Source organism: Nuphar pumila, chromosome 8 (assembly GCF_984573655.1).
Source record: "Nuphar pumila chromosome 8, dmNupPumi1.hap1.1, whole genome shotgun sequence".
NCBI classification, from domain to species: domain Eukaryota; kingdom Viridiplantae; phylum Streptophyta; class Magnoliopsida; order Nymphaeales; family Nymphaeaceae; genus Nuphar; species Nuphar pumila.
In genome coordinates, this window is record NC_143256.1 from 11,181,837 (window position 1) to 11,203,624 (window position 21,788).

Below are 21,788 nucleotides of genomic sequence, written 5' to 3' on the forward strand. Positions count from 1 at the left end.
ACATTTCATGAAAGAACTAAGCATATAGAGATGGATTGCCATTTTGTTCGTGAAGAATATTTGAAGAAGACTATTGATCTTCCCTATGTGACATCAGAATATCAACTTGCTGACTTCTTCACCAAGACACTATGCTCACCAAGATTCAACTTTTTAGTTGACAAACTTTCGGTGATTTCACCATAAGTTTGAGGGAGACTGTTAGAAAATGACATATATATGTATATACTTGAATATATATACATATATTTATATATATATACATACTTTTTGTAATACAAGAGTATGTATATATATATGTATATAACTATATATTTAAAGTATATACTTATATTCTTGTAATACTTTTTTATTTATTTATTTTTGTAATTTTATTTCTTTCTTATTTTTTGTCTTTTTGTCAAACAGTCATAATTGACTAGAGCTGTTGGACTGTCAAAACAGCCAACAGCCTTTTTGTCAGGTTCTGTCAAACAGTCAAAATGTTGGCTGTTTGAATAGAGCTGTTGGGCTACTCCCAACGGCTCTAATTAGAGCTGTTGGGAGTAGCCCAACAGCTATCCCAACAGCTATTTTAATAGCTCCTCTCATGTAACCTCTCTATAAATAAGGGCATGCTGCCCATTGTAATTCATATACAAAGGTAGAGGGTTTTACCTCTTACATATTCAGATTCAAGTGCATTTATGCACTATTCTTATGTTTGTGCTGTGGAGCATTTTGTATGCTATTTTGGTTTACCATATTGGGTGAATGTATGTTTTGTCAAGTTGTTTGTAGACTTGATTGTGTGAAAGACTCTTTACAAAGACACCCCTGTGGCAAAAACTTCCTGAGAATTTGTGTGGACGTGAGATTCCTCAAGGAACCCTTTCAGAGTCATCTCATACTGAATTAATTTTGCTCGTAACTCATCAAAGGTAGGAAGGGCAGGGAGACACAATAGGGAAGTGACGATGATGTTGTAGTCGGATCCCAATCCACTCAGAGTCTGTTGTACCATATCGCTGTCGCTCACCGCGCATCCTATAACTGCAAGTTGGTCTGTGATAGTCTTCATCTTGTTCAGATATTCCATGATGGTCATGGAATCTTTTCTCAACATCTGAAATTCCCTCTTGAGAAAAACCATTCTCGCCTGCGAAACTTGTGAATATGTTTGAACCAATTTTTCCCAAAGTTGCAAAGCAGTACAGTTGTCGGGAATTGCAACAAGAACCTCTTGGGACAAGGTGGAAGTGATGTATACAACCACTGACTGGTCTTTCCTTTCCCAGTTGAGGTACTCAACATTCTTGACATACACAATTGAACTTACTCCTTTGTCGTCTTTTTCTTCTCTCGTAACAAATTCGATTGGGGCGGGAGAGGTTCCATCAAGGTGACCTAAGAGACCTTGACTACTTATAAAAGGAATGATTTGTCTCTTCCAAATCAAGAAATTTGAGGTATTCAACTTTTCATAAACGAGTTGATTAAGAAAGCTTGAAGAAAGATTCGATTGAGAAGAATAAGGATCCATTGAGAAATAAAATTCGACAAGAGTGTTCACGAAGTGCTCAGTCCCTCTTTTTTTCTTTTTTTCTTTTTTTCTTTTTTTCTTTTTTTCTTTTTTTCTTTTTTTTTTTTAAATAAGCAAGAGACCGCAGGCTGTCAGATTCAGAAAAATATTGAGGCTAAACATTGAACTTTTCTTTACACTCTTGGAAAAATTTTGAGATTGACGTGATGAAAAGAAAATTTCACACGTTAAATATGTTTTCAGGTAAATGTAGAAGATGAAAGTCAGGGAAGAGGAACGTACAGCAAAAACTGGTATATCTGGATACGCAAAACAGATACAAAAGAGAAGATCAGACAAAGAGAACAAATCAAGTGATACCAAACAAAGGCAGATCTGAAATAGGTATCGATTTGGTGTTTCACGTGAATCGATTTCAGTGATTCACGTGAAAAAAGGAATCTACCCTTTTTGCACAGTCTGTATTCACGTAAAGAGGGTTTACGTGAATCTCAGATTACCACAAAGAGATCAAGCCCAAGTGAGATGTGGGTCAGGTGTACAGAAAATTTCAGGAAGAAGGAGAAGAAATGAGCCACGTGAATCTCAAGCCCACGTGAGATGTGGGTCGAGTGCACAGAAAATTTCAGAGAACAGAAATAAAAAATGAAAAGAGGGAGAAAGGAAGAAAAGTAGAAGGGGAGGAACGAAAAACCTCAAATCTCCGATCGTCGCACCTGTGGGAAACCCTCTTCAGCCCTCAGATGGATCTCTGCTTTAATACCATGTAAGTTTTCCTTTTTGTTCCTATTTGAGAAAGAGAAGAGAGAGAGCTATATCGGCTGTCACGATTTCTGTAAGAAATCGTGACCTAAATGTATATTTAAGGTTATATTATACAATGGATCCGGGTCTGGTATATCCAGACCCGATAACAAAAAAACATTAACAAAATACATGATCTTCGGGTCGGATCCTGCAGATCCTGCACCTTTTTCAATAGGCTCCTTCATTTTCATCTTGTGAAGGAGCGGCCAACACACTTTGATTGGTTTTATTCATTCCCAATCTAGTCTCTACTCCACTCAATTTAGTAAGAACAGCTTCTAGAAGTGGAGATGTAAAAGAAGATAAAAGCGAGGATCTAGTTTGTTCAAATTCGGGTCTAAGCCCATTCAAAAAATTGAAAAAGTGCTCATCTTCCAATTGCTTATGCCTTAGTTCAATAGCTTCTCCACTCCATTTGGGTTCTTGAAGAGCAAGTTCATTCCAAATGGATGATAATTCGGTAAAGTACTATCTAACGGACATTTCCCCTTGTTGGAGGGTCAATGCCTTTTTTTAAAGATAGTATTTATGGGATAAATCTCTTGAAGTATACATCCTCTCGAGATAATCCCAAACTTGAAATGCCTTTTTAAATTTCAAAATATTGGCATTTATTCTTGTTTCCACCATGAAAAAAATCCATGAAAGGATTTTATAATTCTTCATTTCCCACTCTTCATGCTTCTTATTATATTCTTCAAAAGCCTTTTCTCTTTCTTCTCCATCAAAAACCTTAATTTCACCTTTTTTCAATAATGATGATTTTTTGTTCGGTTGTGGGAATGGTGCCTTTGACATAGCCCCAAAGACCTTTTCCCTTAATATGGGTTTCCATATTGTCAGCCCAAACATGATAGTTGGACCCATTGAGCTTAAATCCCAAGGAAAAGTGAGAATTATTTTCCCCCATGGAAGTGCCTTTAATGAGAAGGAAAGAGTCTTCAAGAGTTGAAATCTTACCACAACGGGTCTTCTTTGAGCTTACTTGATGTATTGCGCTTTACTTGAAATGATTTACAAGAGCTTCTTGTGCCAAAAGAATGATAAAGAGGAATGGGCACGTTCTTCGAGGAGACCACCAAGACGACGCAATATTGAAGCTCTTCTTCTAAAGACCAAGCTCTGATACCATGTGAAAATGTCTTCAAAGAGACAACGTACATAAGAAATAAGAACACTAAGTTCTTAGTGAGAGACACGTGCTCAAAGGCACAATAAGAACACTTGGAATAAATGTGCACAAAGGCACAACACATTCAAGAGAACCCAAATGTACAAAGGCATAAAAAATATAAATCTTTATTGAAGTGTGTGAGCTTTGACTCAAAGCTTGAAACATACAAAGGAGAGAGACCCCTATTTATAATACATATGGAGACCTCGGAGGGACTCCACGTATAGACGTTGGAGGGGCCCAACGTCTATTGTGTGGACCCCCCAATGGTTAAAAAGAAGAAAAAAGAAAAAATAAAGAAAGAAAAAGAAAATAAATTACAATCATATTCTTAAAGTGAATATGCGTATAAACTAGAAATGATATATTTACCCTTATCAAGTATTACAAAAATATATATATCTACATATATATATATATGGACTTTATATTTTAACACTTATATGCGAGTGACTTTTCTAATGTACAACAGTCGGCTACAAATATTGCCGAGTTTTTAAAGACTAGATTTAAAATTGTGGGGCCTTCTAATATAGTGCAAGTGATTACAGACAATGCAGCAAATTGCAAATTAGTTGGCGAAGAATTGAAACAAACATATAAGTATATTTTATGGTCACCTTGTGTTGTGCACACCCTTAATTTGATCTTCAAATAGTTGGCACATGAGTTTCATTGGTTGGGAGAAACATATTTGCAAAGTAAAAAAATTATGAAATATATCACCAATCATTCGAAAGCATTAGCAATCTTTAGAAATAAAAAAAATGAGCTAATAAAGATTGAAAAAACAATGTTTGCTTCACATTATACTACTCTGAAGCGATTGCTTGATGTGAGGGAGAGTTTGAGGCTTACAGTCATATCAGATAGATTGAGTGAGTGGAAGCAATCATGCACTGATGAGACTATGAAAATGAAGGTTATTGGGATTTTGTTCGTTTAGCATTAATGATTACAAAACACATCTACAAGATGATCACATTTTTTTTATTTGCATTTTCTTGTTATAGTTAAACAATTTTTTTTCTGCAGACAAAGACAATGATATCTTAGATGGTGCAATGCTTGTGTTTTAAGTCATATCTGCTAGAAATGAAGAACTCTACACTTTATAGGTCACAACTTGTGGCTTTTGCATCAAGAAGTGAAAGATTTAGTCGGAATGTAGCAAAAATAGATGCATCGAATCCTACAATGATGGTACTTAATCGGTGGCATTTTTATGGTGGTGATACACCCGAATTGAGAGCATTAGCTATTAAGATTTTATCGCAACCTATTAGCATATCTTTTGCAGAAAGAGTATGGAGTACCTATAGCTACATTCATAATGTTAAAAAAAATAGGCTCAATGAGGATCGTGTTGATACCTTGATGTATATTCATTCGAATCTTCGATTGATTTACAGGTATAATTAAAGTGTTTTATACTTTTGTTTTGATATATTGTAAAATATTTATCTATCATTGATTATTTGTTAGCATTCATATTTTGTATTCTTGTTATAAAAAGGTACAACAATCGCTATAAAGGACCTAGTCGAAAATGGGATATCAATCTGGAACTTCTTATTGTTGAAGAAAATACGTTGAGATTAGAGGACATGCGTTGAAGAGATTTGGATGACAGTGCACAACAATCAAGCACTATTTTCAAATCCAAAACCAAAGATGCACAGCTAAGAGCTTCATTGCCTCCGATAATCATACGTACAAATGAGGTTGAAAAGGTTACAAATCAATCTAACAGAGCTAGTAGAACTAGTACAGATATACAAGATCGGCTATCAGTTTCCCAAGGCCGAATTGATCATTTCTTTAGCAAGAGACCTATGCAAAGTATGCGTTATGCATCTTATGTTTTTTATTTTTACTTTACTCTATATATGTATTTTTTATATTTTAGATTAAGGTTTCTGAACATTTTAATTTTTTAACATATTTATTATAGGAAATGAAGGAAGGAACAGAAGGCATGGTCGTGGAGGGCAAGGAGGATGTGATGATGCAGGAAGTTCTGCTCGATCTATTATTAACAGGAAGGGAAAGAGAAAGATGACAGATTATTGATTGTTGACAATGAAATGAACTATTGAATTCTTAATTATTCTTTTGGCTTTGGCCCCTTGTCAATGACTTTTTTTTGTCATGGTCTTGTAATATTTTGTTGGTTTGATTTCGATAATATGTATTTTTGTTTTGAAGCTTGCATGATGAAGTGAAGTAGTAGATTATGTTAATTTTAAAGTTTAAAGTTTAGAACTTTATAGTTCATAATTTAATTCAACTTTGAAATGCATGAAATTAAATTATGTTTTTACTTTTTTAGTACTTAAATATGTAATTTGTTTTGTGCACTTAAAAATTTAACCATATCTCCATGTAATTATTGAGTTTATTGATTTTTCATTTTCTATGTTGCAGAGATCACAAGATTCACAACATCAAATAACAAGTTATTTGATTATTTTGTTGAAAAATATACACTTCTTAATCAAATTTATTAGTTTTCTTAATTCATTATTTATTAAATGCGTGCCTGCATTTGTTAAATGGTTGCAACAGAAACGTGAATTATAATTTTTTCTTGATAAAGTTGCAACATGATGCATTTGTTAAATGGTTGCAATAGAAATGTGAATTATGATTTTTTCTTGATGTATTATTTATTAAATGCTTGAAAGTTGCAACACGATGCATTTGTTAAATAGTTGCAACCGGAATATGAAATTATGAATTATGGATCTTTTTGATGTATTATTTATTAAATGGTTGCAACATGATGGGAGTGTAGTGAAGCTTGGTGAGCACGAAATACTGGTGGATGATTCTTTCAAATATTTGGGATCTATCATTCAAAAGTATGGAGAAATTGATGGAGATGTAAATCATAGGATAAAGGTTGGGTGGATGAAATGGAAGAGTGCAACTGGAGTGTTGTGCGATCGTAGAATGCCATTGCGGTTGAAGGGAAAGTTTTATAGGACGACTATTAGGCCCGCTTTACTATATAGTACGGAATGTTGGGCTGCCAAGAGACATCATATTCAAAAAATGAGTGTAGCTGAGATGCGTATGCTGAGATGGATGTGTGGAAATACAATAAAAGATAAGATTCGGAACGAGTAGATACGTAAGAAGGTAGGCGTTGCACCCATTGAAAATAAGATAAGAGAGAATCGTTTACGGTGGTTTGGACATATTCGACGAAGGCCTAATGATGCTCCAGTTAGAAGGATGGAGAAATGGGAAGATATATTAGTTAAAAGAGGTCGGGGTAGGCCTAGGAAGACATGGATGGAGGTGATAAGAAAGGATATGAATGCTTTGAACCTCACCGAGGACATGGCATTGGATAGAAATGAATGGAGGAGAAGGATTCATGTGGAGGACCCACAATGATTTTCTTTGTTGGTTCATATCGTCGACCCCAATTGTTTTGGGATGAAGGCGTAGTTGTTGTTGTTGTTGTTGTTGGTTGCAACATGATGCATTTTTTAAATGGTTGCAACATGAATATGAAATTATGAATTCTGAATTTTACTTCATTTATTATTTATTAAATGCTTGCAATAAACGTATTTGTTAAATGGTTGCACTTTGCATATATGATTCAGTTTTTAGATACTCATGTTTTATTTTGTCAATAATAACATAAATCTAATTTTTTGATAAATTAAAAATATATAATTACATTTTTGCTTCGCTTTCGATTCTTATTCGCTTCTCACTCGAATCCTAGGTCGCTTCCGATTCGCTTCCTAGGTCGCTTCTGATTCGCTTCCTAGGTCACTTTTGAGACTATTCCTAGATCTCTTCTAAGTCGTCTCCCGCTTCCCGCTTCGTAAAATTTTAGAAGTGCCTCGCTTCCCGCTTCCGCTTTCCAAATCGCTTCCCGCTCCCGCTTCCTTGACTAGTAACTCTGGTTTGGCATATCTTTTAGTGGGTAAGTTTTCACTCCTCTCTCTCTCTCTCTCTCTCTCTCTCTCTCTCTCTCTCTCTCTCTATATATATATATATATATATATATATAGATATAGATATAATTTCTAACAATTTTAAATTAACACTACGTGTCTGTGTTTGCATTTATATATTTATACATATATTATAGATAAAACTCGACTTGGTTAAGGTTAATTGAATCTACTTTTTGACATAAATGGACTTCAATGTGGTTGACTTCACCTGACACAAAGGAAGCCGTGTCCAAGTGGAGTACTCGCATGGATGCGGGTGCGACGTGGGTGTGGTGTCCTGTTAGAAGAATCCATTTTACATAGATATTCACATATATATAATATTTTTTCTATGTTGTAATAGGAAATCCACATTAGGGGCAGGATGGCAATTTTATACTTTAGAGGCAGGATGGCAATTTTATACTTTAGGGGCAAAACTGATCTTTTTTGTCTTTTAGTCAAATATGGTTGTTGAGAATCTCCAACATCTATATTTAGTTGTCTTTTAGTCCATATAGTTGTTGAGAATCTCCAACAACTATATTTCTAGTTGTTGGGGCCTTTCCCAATAGTTATATGGGTCCTCTTGGCCGTCTTGTTTGTATATAAATAGGGACATTTTGCCTTATTAAATGTTATATTTTTTCCTAATGCATTCTTTGTGCATTCCTCTCTCAATAATATATATAATTTTTTAAGTATGTTTTTGTTGGCTCATAGTGGCAGCTTATGTGAGTGCACATTTTTAGTGTGTTTTATACCTCTTATGTGAGGTTTGAGTATTTTTTTAACTTTATTTTTTTTATATAGAAGTAGCATATTCACCTGGTGGTTATATATTGTCATATACTAAATATGCAACAAAGATAATTGCTCCATCAGGAATTTCTAATGAAAAGAGAGTTGATATAGCAGAGGGCATAAATGCAAAATGAAAAAAGATGATGGAGAACCTTCGAAGGATCTAACTCCATACAATTAGATGATTGGAGCATTAACCTATCTTTTTATTATTAGACTTGATATTGCACACGCCATACATTGTTAGTCAATTTCAGCATTCTTCCACTACAGTACATATGAGTATTGTAATGAGGATTATTAGATATATTAAGAATACTATTAATCATGGATTAATTTTATCATCTTCCTCTCTATTGGAAGTAATTGCTTATTCAGATTCTGATTGGAGAGAGGATGTTGTAAAAGTATCTTCAACAAGATACTTTAGTCGATAACACAACAACCTTAAGAATAAATGTGTGAACATACACACCCAAGAACACTTGTGCACAACAAACACAACACACCGAATCACAAATGTGCACTTGCACCCATAAGTTTCATAAACACTAAAGAGGTTGGGCTATAATCCCAAATCCCCTTGAGAAAATACAAGAGGAGCTGCCCATATAAATAGGGCTTGGAGGAGGCCTTGGGAGGGGCTCCACATAGTCGTTGGAGCCCCTCCAACGGTCACATTTGTGACCGTTGGAGGGGTCCAACGACTAGTGGGTTGGGCCCCTCCCAATGCATGTACAATGCATTAAATGCAAAAAAACAAAAATACAAAAAGAAAAAGAAAAAAGAAAATACAAAAAAAACATATTCTTGAAAAAAGAATATGTGTAAAATTCCTAAACTACCCTTACTATGACTATATATATTTTATATATATAATTGGTAAATACATATACATATATTATATATATGTATATGTATTACCTTATATATATAAAATATATATACGAAATTACAAGTTTGATTACATAATTTAACACCCCCCCTCAAACTTAGGGCAAGATGACCGATAGTTTGCCAAGAAGGAAGTTGAACCGCGGAGCGCACAGGGCTTTAGTAAAGAAATCGGCCAACTGATATTCGGACGTGACATAAAGAAGGTCGATAACTCCTCGGAGATATGCTTCACGAACATAGTGACAGTCCATTTCGATGTGTTTTGTCCGCTCATGAAAGGTGTGGTTCTTTGCAATGTAGATTGCACTTTTGTTGTCGCAGCATAGCTTGGTGGGTCCTTCAATTTTGATCCCCATGTCTTCTAGCAGTTGGTGAATCCAAACAATCTCCATGGTAGTAGTGGCCATGGCACGATATTCAGCTTCAGTTGAGGAGAGCGACACCTTTTGTTGCTTCTTGCATCTCCACGAAATTAGTGAGTCTCCTAAGAACACACAAAAACCAGTGGTGGAGTGACGGTTATTTGGGTCACCTCCCCAATCTGAGTCAGTATAAGCAATCAATTTTAAATCAGAGGAAGAGGACAGAAAAACTCCCTTATTTAGAGTACCCTTTATGTATCTTACGACCCGTAAGATGGCACTCATGTGAACGGATGTAGGCGCATGCTGAAATTGACTTGCAGTATGCACTGCATGGGATATATCTGGTCTGGTAATACTCAGATACATCAGGGACCCTACAAGCTGTCTGTAAGGTGTAGGATCCAATAGGGGAACTCCATCATCAATTTTCATCTTTGCTCCTACTACCGCAGGAGTTTCACACAGCTTCTCATCTGTAATACCTGACCTGTCAATGATCTCAGAAGCAAGCTTAGTTTGAGATAAGAAATATCCTCGAAGAGAGTATGCCACTTCAATTCCCAAAAAATAAGTTAAAAAACCCAAGTCAGACATTTCAAATTTATCTTTTAAGATAGATTTTATACTTTTAACCCCGTTAGAATCACTCCCAGTGATGAGCATGTCATCAACATACAGAAGTAAAATAACAATCCCTGCATTGGATTTTCTAACAAATAGAGCAGTGTCAGTAAAACAAGAGGAAAAACCATTCTCAATCATAACAGAGTTAAATCTATCATACCAAGCCTTGGGAGCTTGTTTTAGGCCATAGAGTGCTTTCTGAAGACGAAGCACCTTTCCCTTAGGAGTCTCCATTCCAGGAGGAGCATCCATGTAGACTTCTTCGCTTAAATCGCCATTTAAAAAGGCATTTTTCACATCCATTTGATAGATGTTCCATTTGTTGATAGAGGCAACGGTTATAAGACATCGAATAGTGACCATACGAGCTACAGGAGCAAAAGTTTCTTCATAGTCAATACCATATTCTTGACTATATCCTTTTGCAACCAAGCGAGCTTTATACCTTTCAAGGGATCCATCACTTTTAGTTTTTACTTTGAAAACCCATCTGCACCCTATTGTTTTCTTGCCTTTAGGAAGATTTTGGAATTCCCAGGTTTTGGCTCTTCTCAGAGCCTCAAGTTCATTGTCCATGGCATTAATCCATTCAGGGCATTTACGTGCTTCTTCAAAATTTCTAGGTTCTATATAAGAGTGGATGGCACTAAGGCAGGCTCTATATCTTGGTGAGAAAGAGTCATAGGAAATGAACCTAGAAGGAGGCCTTCTACTTCTCTCAGTTCTACGAGGGATCACTTCATTCTGAGAGGCACTGGAACTGGCATCATTATATCTGTCAAGAGCACTCCTAAAGTTGTTTTGATCTCTATGAGAGTAGGTGATAGGGTCTCTAGGTAATTCAATAGGTTGATGTGACGAAGGAGACAAGGAGATGTTTTCCTCGGTTTCCAGTTCATTTGGGTTACCTTGATCTGACTCATTATCACTAGTATCATCGTCCTTATTCAGTAAATCAAATAAAAAAGAGTAATCCATATTTTCATTATGGGGGTCACAACTTTCAAATCCACTAACATTTTCCAAAAAACTCACGTTCCTGGAAACATACAACTTATCACTTTTGATATCATAACAACGAAACCCCTTTTGGGTTTCAGAATAGCCAAGAAAGGCACAAGGAATGGCCTTTGGAGAAAGTTTGTCATTCTTATCAGTAAGAACAAAACACTTACACCCAAAGACCCTTAACCTGCTATAATCAGGTTCCTTATCATACAGTTTTTCAAAGGGAGAAATTTTGTTTAAATTTTTCGATGGAAGTCGGTTTATGAGATAGACAGAGGTAAGAGCTGCCTCAGCCCAAAGATTTTTTGAAATGTTTTGAGAAATGAGCAAAGTCCTAGTTGTTTCAATGATGTGCCTGTGTTTTCGTTCGGCTAACCCATTTTGTTGAGGGGTTTTTGGACATGATTTTTGGTGAAGAATTCCAAAATTTTCAAGATAACCCTTAAATTCATTTGAGAGGTATTCTCCTCCAGAGTCAGACCTAAAAATTTTTAAAGATCCATTGAATTGATTTGAAATCATCATGTAAAAATTTTTAAAGGTTGAAAAAACTTCATGTTTATGTTTAAGGAAATAGATCCAACAAAACCTAGTATAGTCATCCACAAAGATTATTACATAATATGAAAAACCTCCTTTAGACATTACCGGAGCCGGTCCCCATGCATCGGAATGGACAATTTCAAATGGTTTTGTCGTAAACATGGATCTTTGAGGAAAGGGCAAACATTTCATTTTCCCAAGAATGTATTCATTACACAAAAAGTCACTTTTACAAAGATGTTTAACAAAAGGCAAGTACGAGATTTTAACAATATTGGGATGACCCAATCTCTTATGCCATACATGAATGTCTTTGTTTTGGACGACGTTGCAAAATTGACTCTTGGGAACTTGAAGAAAATCTACGTAGTAGAGGTCTCCTCTTCTAGAGCCTTCCCCAATCAATCTCCCGGACTGGCGATCCTGTATCCAACATTTATTAGAAGAAAATTTTATATCGCAACCATGGTCCGAGAGTTGGGAAACGGAAAGAAGATTTAGGTTAAGGTTTGGGATAAAACGAATTTTTGGAACAAAGAAGTCTTGTTTTTCAAAATTACCTATTCCTTTAATCTCAAGAGATGTACCGTCCGCGGTTGATACAAAGGATGGAAAAGCACTTTTAGAAAAATTTGAAAGAGTGCAATAACTAGGGGTCATGTGAAAGGATGCCCCGGAATCTAAAAGCCAAGATGTCTTACCGGGGGAAGAGGATGACATAGCGGCTCCGGAAGTACCTCCCTTGAGAAGAGGTTGTAGGGCTTCCACGATTTGTTGAAGAGAAAGAGACTCACTTGATAAAGGGGGTCGTTCTTCAACTTGAGATGTCATAGCCGTTGCAATCAATTTCTTCCATTTAGGACACAAGGGTTTGATATGTCCGGGTTCTTTACAATGATAGCAAGTTACTTTGCTATAGTCTCTTTTGCCATACCGATCATTTCCTCCTTGACCTTGATTCTTGAAGTGAGGAGGTCTATAGGTCCTCATGTTATTTCCCGGTCTTGACACGGCATTAGCCATTTCACCATCTTCTTGAGTAGAAGAAGTAACAAGAATGCTAGGGTTATTTTTGCCAATCCCCATACGGGTTTCTTCACCACTTAGCTTGGTGATAACATCTTCGAGTGAGGGGAATGTGAAGGCGGAGAGAAGAGAGGACCGAACTTGTTCAAATTCGGGTCTAAGGCCATTTAAAAAATTGAAGAACCGGTATTCTTCAAGTTGTTTGTGCCTTAATTCGATAGCCTCACCACTCCATTTAGGTTCAAGAATTGCGAGCTCGTCCCAAATAGAGGATAATTCGGCAAAGTACTCCCGAATGGTCATGTCATTTTGTTGGAGAGTCAAAGCCCTCTTTTGAAGAAAGTACTTGTGGGATAGATCTCTTGAGGTATACATTTTCTCAAGATATACCCAAGCTTCGGAAGCCCTTTTAAATTTGATGATGTTGGCATTTATCTTGGTCTCAATGGATGAGAAAATCCAAGATAATATCTTGAAGTTCTTCATTTCCCAATCATCATGTTTCTTAGAATACTCTTCAAGGGCCTTTTGTCTTTCATCCCCTTCAAGAATCTTAATATCACCTCCTTCAACAATGGTAATTTTGGGTTCCGGTTCCGGTTCCGGTATGGATCCATAAACGTAACCCCAAAGCCCCTTTCCTTTAATATGGGCTTTCATATTACCGGCCCAAACATGATAGTTTGAGTCATTAAGCTTAAACCCAAGAGAGAAATGTGAGTCTTTTTCGCCCATTAGAGAGGAAAGAAAGCAAGAGATAGTATGTACCTTAATTACTTTTTGCGTCTTTCTTGACAAAAGGAGCTCCTAAAATATTGCTCGAAGAAGATGATCCTCTTTGATTTCAAAAAACTTGAAGGCATGCTTCCCGAGGAATGCAAAAGAAGGCGAGTCGCAATTCTTCTTCTTCAACGAGGCTCTGATACCATGTAAAAGTATCTTCAACAAGATACTTTAGTCGATAACACAACAACCTTAAGAATAAATGTGTGAACATACACACCCAAGAACACTTGTGCACAACAAACACAACACACCGAATCACAAATGTGCACTTGCACCCATAAGTTTCATAAACACTAAAGAGGTTGGGCTATAATCCCAAATCCCCTTGAGAAAATACAAGAGGAGCTACCCATATAAATAGGGCTTGGAGGAGGCCTTGGGAGGGGCTCCACATAGTCGTTGGAGCCCCTCCAACGGTCAACGACTAGTGGGTTGGGCCCCTCCCAATGCATGTACAATGCATTAAATGCAAAAAAACAAAAATACAAAAAGAAAAAGAAAAAAGAAAATACAAAAAAAACATATTCTTGAAAAAAGAATATGTGTAAAATTCCTAAACTACCCTTACTATGACTATATATATTTTATATATATAATTGGTAAATACATATACATATATTATATATATGTATATGTATTACCTTATATATATAAAATATATATACGAAATTACAAGTTTGATTACATAATTTAACAGATGTAAATGACTATCGCTCAACCACAGGTTTTTATATCTTTGTAAGTGACTCCTTAATATCATGGAAACGCAAAAAAACAACAAAATGTGTCCTTATCCACTAGAGAAGCAGAATACTAAAGTGTGGCAACTACTACTTTTGAACTGGTGTGGTTGAGGCAACTGTCAGTAAGACTTGAAAATTTACATAACAAGACCCTCAAAACTATGTTGTGATAATAAAAGTGAAGTCTATATTGCAGACAATCATACTTTTCATGAAAGAACCAAGCACATATAAATGGACTACCACTATGTTCGAGAAAATTTTTTGAAGAAGACCATTATATTGTCGTATGTGACACCTGAGTATCAATTGGCGGACTTCTTCACTATCCCTCTCCCTCATTGTCACTTTCTCCTTGGCAAACTCTCGTATGTGACACCGTGAGTTTGAGGGGGTGTTAAAATATGTATTGGTTGTATATATAGTCATATATATATATACACGTGTATATGTATGTAAATACGTATATTTAATGTATGTATAAAAATATATATATGTGTTTTACTTTAGAATCTATTATAGGAAAAATATATTTTTTATTTTTGTTAAGGGTAAAATGGTCTTTTGACCATTATAGTCGTTGGAGCCTCCCAACCGTTGGGAGCTCCCCAACAGCTCTCTACTCCTTGTATTGTGTATAAATAGGGGACTTCTTGTTCCTTGTTTACTATGCATTTTTGTGTTCATTTATTATTAATAAATCATTTATTTTTAATTGTTTGAATGTCCTATTCTTAGCCCTTATTGGATTTTGTGTTTGTGCCCTAATGTGGATTGTGTTTATGCCTCTTGTGAGGTATGTGGGTCCATTCCTTATTTCATTAGAGTATGAAACATCCATCCCTCCAAGATCAAAATCAATTGTAATCAAATGATAACTTAGCTACGAACTTGTGACACTAGTTAAGCAAGATTGATCAACAGAAATTATAGAAACTAATGTTATGAAGGCGTTGAGATGAAGGCACCGGATCAAACCCTGCTGGTGCACGGGTGTGTCCGTAGCTTTCGAAGGTGGGCCATGTAAGGCAGGGCCCGGGGTTTGCCTCGCTGGGGGGAGGGTCCATTAAGTCGGTTCTAGGTGAGGGCTCCTCGTCATCAAAAAAAAGTTTCCTAGAAGCTGAGTATGGTTTTCTCAGCCATCAAAGTTTCAATAACCATCGCACCTGAGATACAAGTTTCAAACTTTAGAAATTTTCTTCTTTCCCAATCAGCAACAACCAAATCATGGAAATAAGTTCAGAAGATTCACCAAAGCACACAAACAAAAATAAGTGGCACATCTAACTTCAAAGCGTCCAAACCAACATGATAGGTTTCATGACAGAACATCTTTTTTTTTAAATCTTTTGAATAAGGAAGAAATGAAATGCAAAATACCAGGTGGGTGCAGAGAAAGTTCTTGTCGAGGGGAACTTCTGAAATTCGAAGGTATCAACTTGGTCTTAGGAAAGAAATGGTCACCACCTTGCCCAACATTATTCACTTGCTTTTCCTTGCCCAATTCGTTAGCCTGGTAGGACTCCCACTTGTTTGGAGACTCATAGTTGCCCATGCTCTGATAGAAGCTACCACTCTGAGATGAACCATCCGGCATGATACCAACACCAACACCATGAGAACCGTACCCAGATGGACTATGCAAGTACTCTGATGGAGAGGATCCTTTTGGCACAAACTGTGCATAGAAGGGTTCGCTTGCATCCGGCCTCCTCTCTCCGATCTCCAATTCCTGACAATCGGAGAAATGACTCTCCGAATTCACCGAAAGGCCGGCGAACCCGTATGAACCCGATGGATAACTAAAGCTATCCGAAACTCCGCCGACGGCTGCAGCCGGATAATTTGAGCCACCAACACCAGCACCCACATCAGAGGAATCCCACCGATCGGGCACAAGTGCAGGAGGGTGTAGATGAAGCCAATTATCGAAACAAGGTTCGGACAGGGACGACGGGTAATTGGATAATGGAGGTTCCATCAACGGAGACGAGCTCGGGCTCGGGTTCGCCGAATTGCGTTTCACCGTGAAGGGCAGGGCGAGCGGCGAGAGGGTGGAAGACAACCCATGGCTCAAATTCGACACTTCTTTCTGTCGGAAAGATTCCAGAAGAGGCATTTTTTCTTTTTCTTGTTTCTCCTTTTCTATTTCCAATGGACAAAAGAAACAAACCAATCGAAAAGCACAATCACCTACAAGAGAATTCGATCTGCAGTGAGCAGAAATCCCAAAACACAAATCAGACGAAAACCGGAACAAAAGCAGAGCAGAATCCAAACGGGAAAAGGACGATCACAAGACGATTTCGCACCAAGAAAATCAAGAAAGCTAGTATCTTCCGATCAGAGATGATGAATATCATCGATTTTTTTCCCTTTTTTTCGATTGAAAGTGTGTCGATGAATCGAAACAACCATACTTACCTGAATGAGGAGCGGGAATTCAAAAGAAAGAGGGATGGCTTCTTCTCTGAAGCTCGGCCAAATCCGATTGTCTTCTTCCCTCGATTACAGAAAACGAAGTTTCTGGGAATGGATTGGGGAAAGGAAATCCCCGGCCTTTTTAAAGCACCCACAAGAAGGGAGTTTGCAGTGTTGAGCCTTGACGCTACGATGCGATAACGAAATACAAAACAACGCAACAAATAAAGCTATGTTTTTTTAACGAGTAAATTTCAGGTTAACATTGCATTTTAAAGTAGGAAATATTAAAACATATCATGTTTTGCCAGTAGTATAGCGTTGTCTTAACATGTCACGATAAAATTGGGATATTTTAAATGTGAAATATATTCGTCAGGTAAAAAAGATTGCAGTGAAACCAAAATTGCGTTTGAGAAACAAGCCAATCTAAGCGCCTGCTTCCACCATTATTCTTCCATTTGGCAACCCACTTGGGTGACCCGAGTGGCTACCTGTGGGGTTCGAACTTGTAACGTCCCAACACCAGGTGACGTGCACTAACTACTCCTGCCAGACAAGCGGAGCCCCATTGGTAAGGAGTTCATAAAAATGAAAAAAGGACACGCGCTTGACGTTTGAGTGTTTTGTTTAATCGTTTTGCATCCAAAAGATTTCTTTATAGAAGGGGCAGTGTGGGCTATCGGGTTGTGTGGCAATACTGGCTTGATTTTTGGCTTACTAGAAAGTATTTGAGATATTGTAGAATTTCCATGATTTTACATCTAGAAATTCAAAGGCTAAAAAAAAATTTGATGAGATTACAAGGAATACCGAACCTTTCCTATTTATATCATGATATCATGGTGATGTTAAATTCTTTATAATATTTTTTATGTTTTCATATTTTTAGTTTTTATGTTTTTCCTATATTTATATACGCTATATTTTATGAATATTTTTATGGAAAAAAACAGTATCCCGATCATGGTGGAAAAAAACGCTATAAGAAGACCCGATTCACAGAGAAATGAACTCAAACAATAAGAAGACCCAACCTCCAACAAGCACCACCCCATAGATTAGATAAAGGAAAGGTGTATTCTTATACAGACAAAAAATTGCATGTTTTTTACATTTTTTTTCAATAAAGGCAAAAATAAAAGGACTTGAGCCTTGCCAATAAAGATCATTATGATAGTATTGCCATATGTTTAAAATATGTGAGATTTTGAAATCGAAAAATCATCATCCTGTACGACAAAAATAATGCATTTCAAAAAATGCTTCATAATTTACCAAATTCACCAAATGAACAATTTTGCAAGTTCTCAATTTTTTAAGACCTTTTTACCCTTTTCATGTGCGAATCTCACTAATTTCGCAACCCGTGTGATTTTTCTCAAAAATTTGTAGAACAGACTGTGTTCTCAAATCTATATCTCAATCATCCGACATTGAAAATACACATTTTTAATTATAGTTGTTGAAAGCTGAGACACAAAACTTGAACTTTTATGTTGGACTTTTATGTTTTGGGTCAAAACCTGAAACCCCTTTAGGGTTCTTATTTTTGAGATCCAAAACTGAAAAATAAAACAGTTCTACAAGCCGTTATAACTGAATAGTCTATATTCTAGAAGCATTTCTTTCCAACCATTCATCGGATCAATATGATCTTAGCGGTGTTCGAAAGTTAACGTCTTGATCTTACTTTATTTTTTGTGTTTTCCCAAATTCTGGGCACAAGTGGCCACCAAATAACGTATAATCACTAGTATAGGTGCAACTGCATCTGCTCATTTCTTGTTTTAGGAATGTTCTCGAGGTTGTATTTTAGTGCCTGTTCGACATTTTTTAGTGAATAAAATATCATTGAAAAGATATTTTTTGTCTAGAATTTTTGTTATTTTTTGGATTTTTTCATTTTTGGGGTCAAAAATCAATGACAAGATGAAGTATTGTCGATTTGTGTTTCGCCAAAAATAGTCACAAGAAATTTAAAGTCACATTTAATGCGGCAATAATTTTGCACATTGAAAAGAAATTTTGCATCACCGCATACGAAACTTCATGAATTTTGCAAACATTTCAGGAATTCCATAAACTTTTCAGGAACTCCACTACCAATAATGTGAAACTCTCGACGAACATCAAAAGTAGTGTCATGATTTTTGTACTATAGATATGAAAATCGTTAAGAATTTCATAACCCCGATGCAAAATTCTGAATTTTGCACAAGGGTTGCTAAATTTTTCATGAATTTTGCATGAGGGTTGAGAAATTCCTTTTTCTTGCAAAATTTATTATTCGCCTCTAGCATGCACAAAAAATTCACTGAAAAAATTGTTAGAAGGGAGTCAAAATTTCGAGTTTGCAAAATGAGGGCATCTAGATACAAAAAAGGGGTTGAGAAACAAATGTCATTCTTTAACAAAATAAAGTCGCTCATACTTTGCATTCATTTTATTTTTTTATAAAATGAAGTCGCTCATACATTGCATTTATTCCATTCTTTTACAAAATAAAGTCGCTCATACATTGCATTAATTTTATTCTTTCACAAGAATGTTATTTCTCATTGTCTCTTTGTTGGAAATAAAATAAAGTATGTACAGAGGTACTTTTATCTTTTAAGCCTCAAGAATGATAAATTTCATTCATCTTTGATAGAGAGAAAACACAGTATACCATCGTTGATTATACACTTTCTATTGTTCTTCTGATTTTTTATATCTCACCCATACCATACAATCGAATGAACGATGATTGTGAGATATGTCGACTCTACATCATTATCATCTAATACATCTTTTCGGCTATCACAATTTGTTAGAGCAGATGCCTTTTGCGTCATCATATTTCATATTCTTTATGATGAGAATGTAGCTCTCACGAACAACTCATGTACTTTTTGTTTTCTAACTCACCCATACCATAAGATCTCATCGTTGATGTTTTACCAAAAAACTCATTATCGATGATGTGCAATCGATCTTTTCACCGTCGATACTTTTTTCAAAAAAACTCACCATCGATGAAGTGATGCCGATCTTCTCGCCACTTATGTTTTTATCGAAAAGCTCACGATCAATGAAGTGTTGCCCATACTTTTACAGGAAAAACTCACTATCGATGAAGTCTTGCCCATGCTTTCAGGGTTTTCTACCATCGGTGAATCGCTGCAGATAAAGAATTTTTGCAGAGCCAAATATTGCCTGAATATCATCAAAATGTTGCTGGAAGAATTGGGGACCACTAATTATGGACCAAAAGAACTCTAGGGCTGCAAAAAATAGGGCAATTTGCATGCAAATAATTGAAAATTAAAACATCATTTATATAGATAGAAATTTTGTAAGAAAAAAGAATTTCGCAATACCATTGTGCTACTCCTTGAAAATTTTGCAATATAGGACTTTCACAAGTTTTTAGTAATTTCACAATACTTAGATGCAATATTCCTTAGAAATTTCACAAGGTAAAGTATTTTCACAATAATTTTTAGAATATCGCAATATTAGTTGGGATTTTGTTGACAAGTTTTGCAAGTCTATCAACTTTTAGCGTCATGACCTACGAAAATAAAAAAATCGTAGTTATGAGGGGTAAAAGCATCCAAAAAAATTAGAAACCTTAGAAAATTTTCATTTGACCTATTTTGTAGGGCATTTTGAAAAATGCATCAAATTTGTCGTATAGTACGATCATTTTCCGTTTTAAAATCTAGTGACAAAATCAAGATTTTCACAAACATCTAACTTCCAAATTTTTAGTGACATTTGTCTATGGACCAAACCCCCACTTGGCAGGTGCAGGTCAAAGGATAGGTAGGTTTAGTTTCCTAAATGTTATAAAAGAAGAAGTAAGGGTAATAGGTGCCAAAATTAAACTATCATTACTTTTTAAAATTGGCAGCCTTGCCATGTTTTCCCACATTGTCATTAAAATTTGTTTGCCCATTTTTTAATATAAATTTTCTAAAAAAAAAAGTGTTACATGGCAGCTCGTAAGTTTTTCAAAAACTCTTTACTATATCTCTCTCTCTCTCTCCTAATTGCCATAATAAAATCTATTCACTCCTTATTAATCTAGGCACATGCATAATGCCCTCAACGAAATTTGTTTGAAATACATATATATTTTAATCACATGAGAGAGCATGCTTAGTAGCAATATTGAGTAGGGATGGCAATGGACCGGGCCAGAGGCGGGGGACAAGGTCTCCACCCCCACCCCGTCTCAAAATTCTGCCTTCCATCTCCGCACCAGTTTTGATTTTAACCTCCATACATGTTTCATGTCCACCATCCTCGGTTCAAATGGGGCGAGGCAGGGTGGGGGCCCGTTTCTCTCCGGTCTGTTGCCATCCCTGAAGGTATTTTAGTTATTTTACTAATGGGGATCAGGGGCGGAGTAGGGTGGGGTGGGTTAAAGCGTAAGTCCATCCCTGCCTTCATCCTCGCATGAGTTTTGATTTTAACCTTCATCTCTGCCTCGATCCCCATTTCATGTCCTCTATCCTCAATTCAAATGGGTGTAGGCGGAGCAGGGCCCATTTTCCACGGTCCAGTGCCATCCCTAATATTGAGACAACTTATAAAGCAACTTTCCTTTCTAACATTGAGCACCATTGCATTTTTCTGTTTTTTTGGATAATCTAAGGGCAAAAACCCTCCCCCTCCCCTCCCACCGACCACACATTGGCTGGCTTCCGGTTGGTAAACCCCTTGAGGTTCTCCCTGCCCATCAGGGAGTACACTTAGCTTTGATCTTGCAGCAAGGAATGACACCCATGAATTTGAAACTTGCGACATTCATCAACTTGGTATTTACAAGTAACACCTACCAGGTGAGCGAAGCTCTTGTGGGCAACACTATTGCATTTTTGCTAAAAGACTTGTGGTTATAGGAGGGGGGTTTGGGGGCTTCTCCCAGCGTGGGTAGCATCGTTCAACTTGATTTGTTGTGGAGCCTGATTTAGAGTTTTTGCCCTTACAGGAGGGGGGTCCGAGGGCTCTCCTCTGGCGTGGGTCCCGTTGCGCGGTCAGCGGGCGGGGGTCGGGGGGGTGCCCCTGGCGGGGGGCTCAGGGGGCAGCGCCCTCGGACCAATTTTTTTTGGGGCC

The 21,788-nt window shown here is 36.7% G+C and overlaps 1 protein-coding gene across 1 annotated transcript in view; it reads right to left on the bottom strand.

Annotated features, from left to right (window-relative positions):
• LOC149829605 (uncharacterized) overlaps nucleotides 1-16,837 on the bottom strand; it is a 57,018-nt gene extending 40,181 nt beyond the window's left edge. Inside the window, exons 1-2 of the mRNA XM_090016043.1 lie at nucleotides 16,686-16,837; nucleotides 15,642-16,471 (exon numbers count right to left, since the gene is read on the bottom strand). Of these exons, the coding sequence (XP_089872169.1) occupies nucleotides 15,642-16,380 (739 nt within the window). The 5' untranslated portion in view covers nucleotides 16,381-16,471; nucleotides 16,686-16,837. The remainder of the gene's footprint in view (nucleotides 1-15,641; nucleotides 16,472-16,685) is intronic.
• Nucleotides 16,838-21,788: the final 4,951 nt, after the last annotated feature.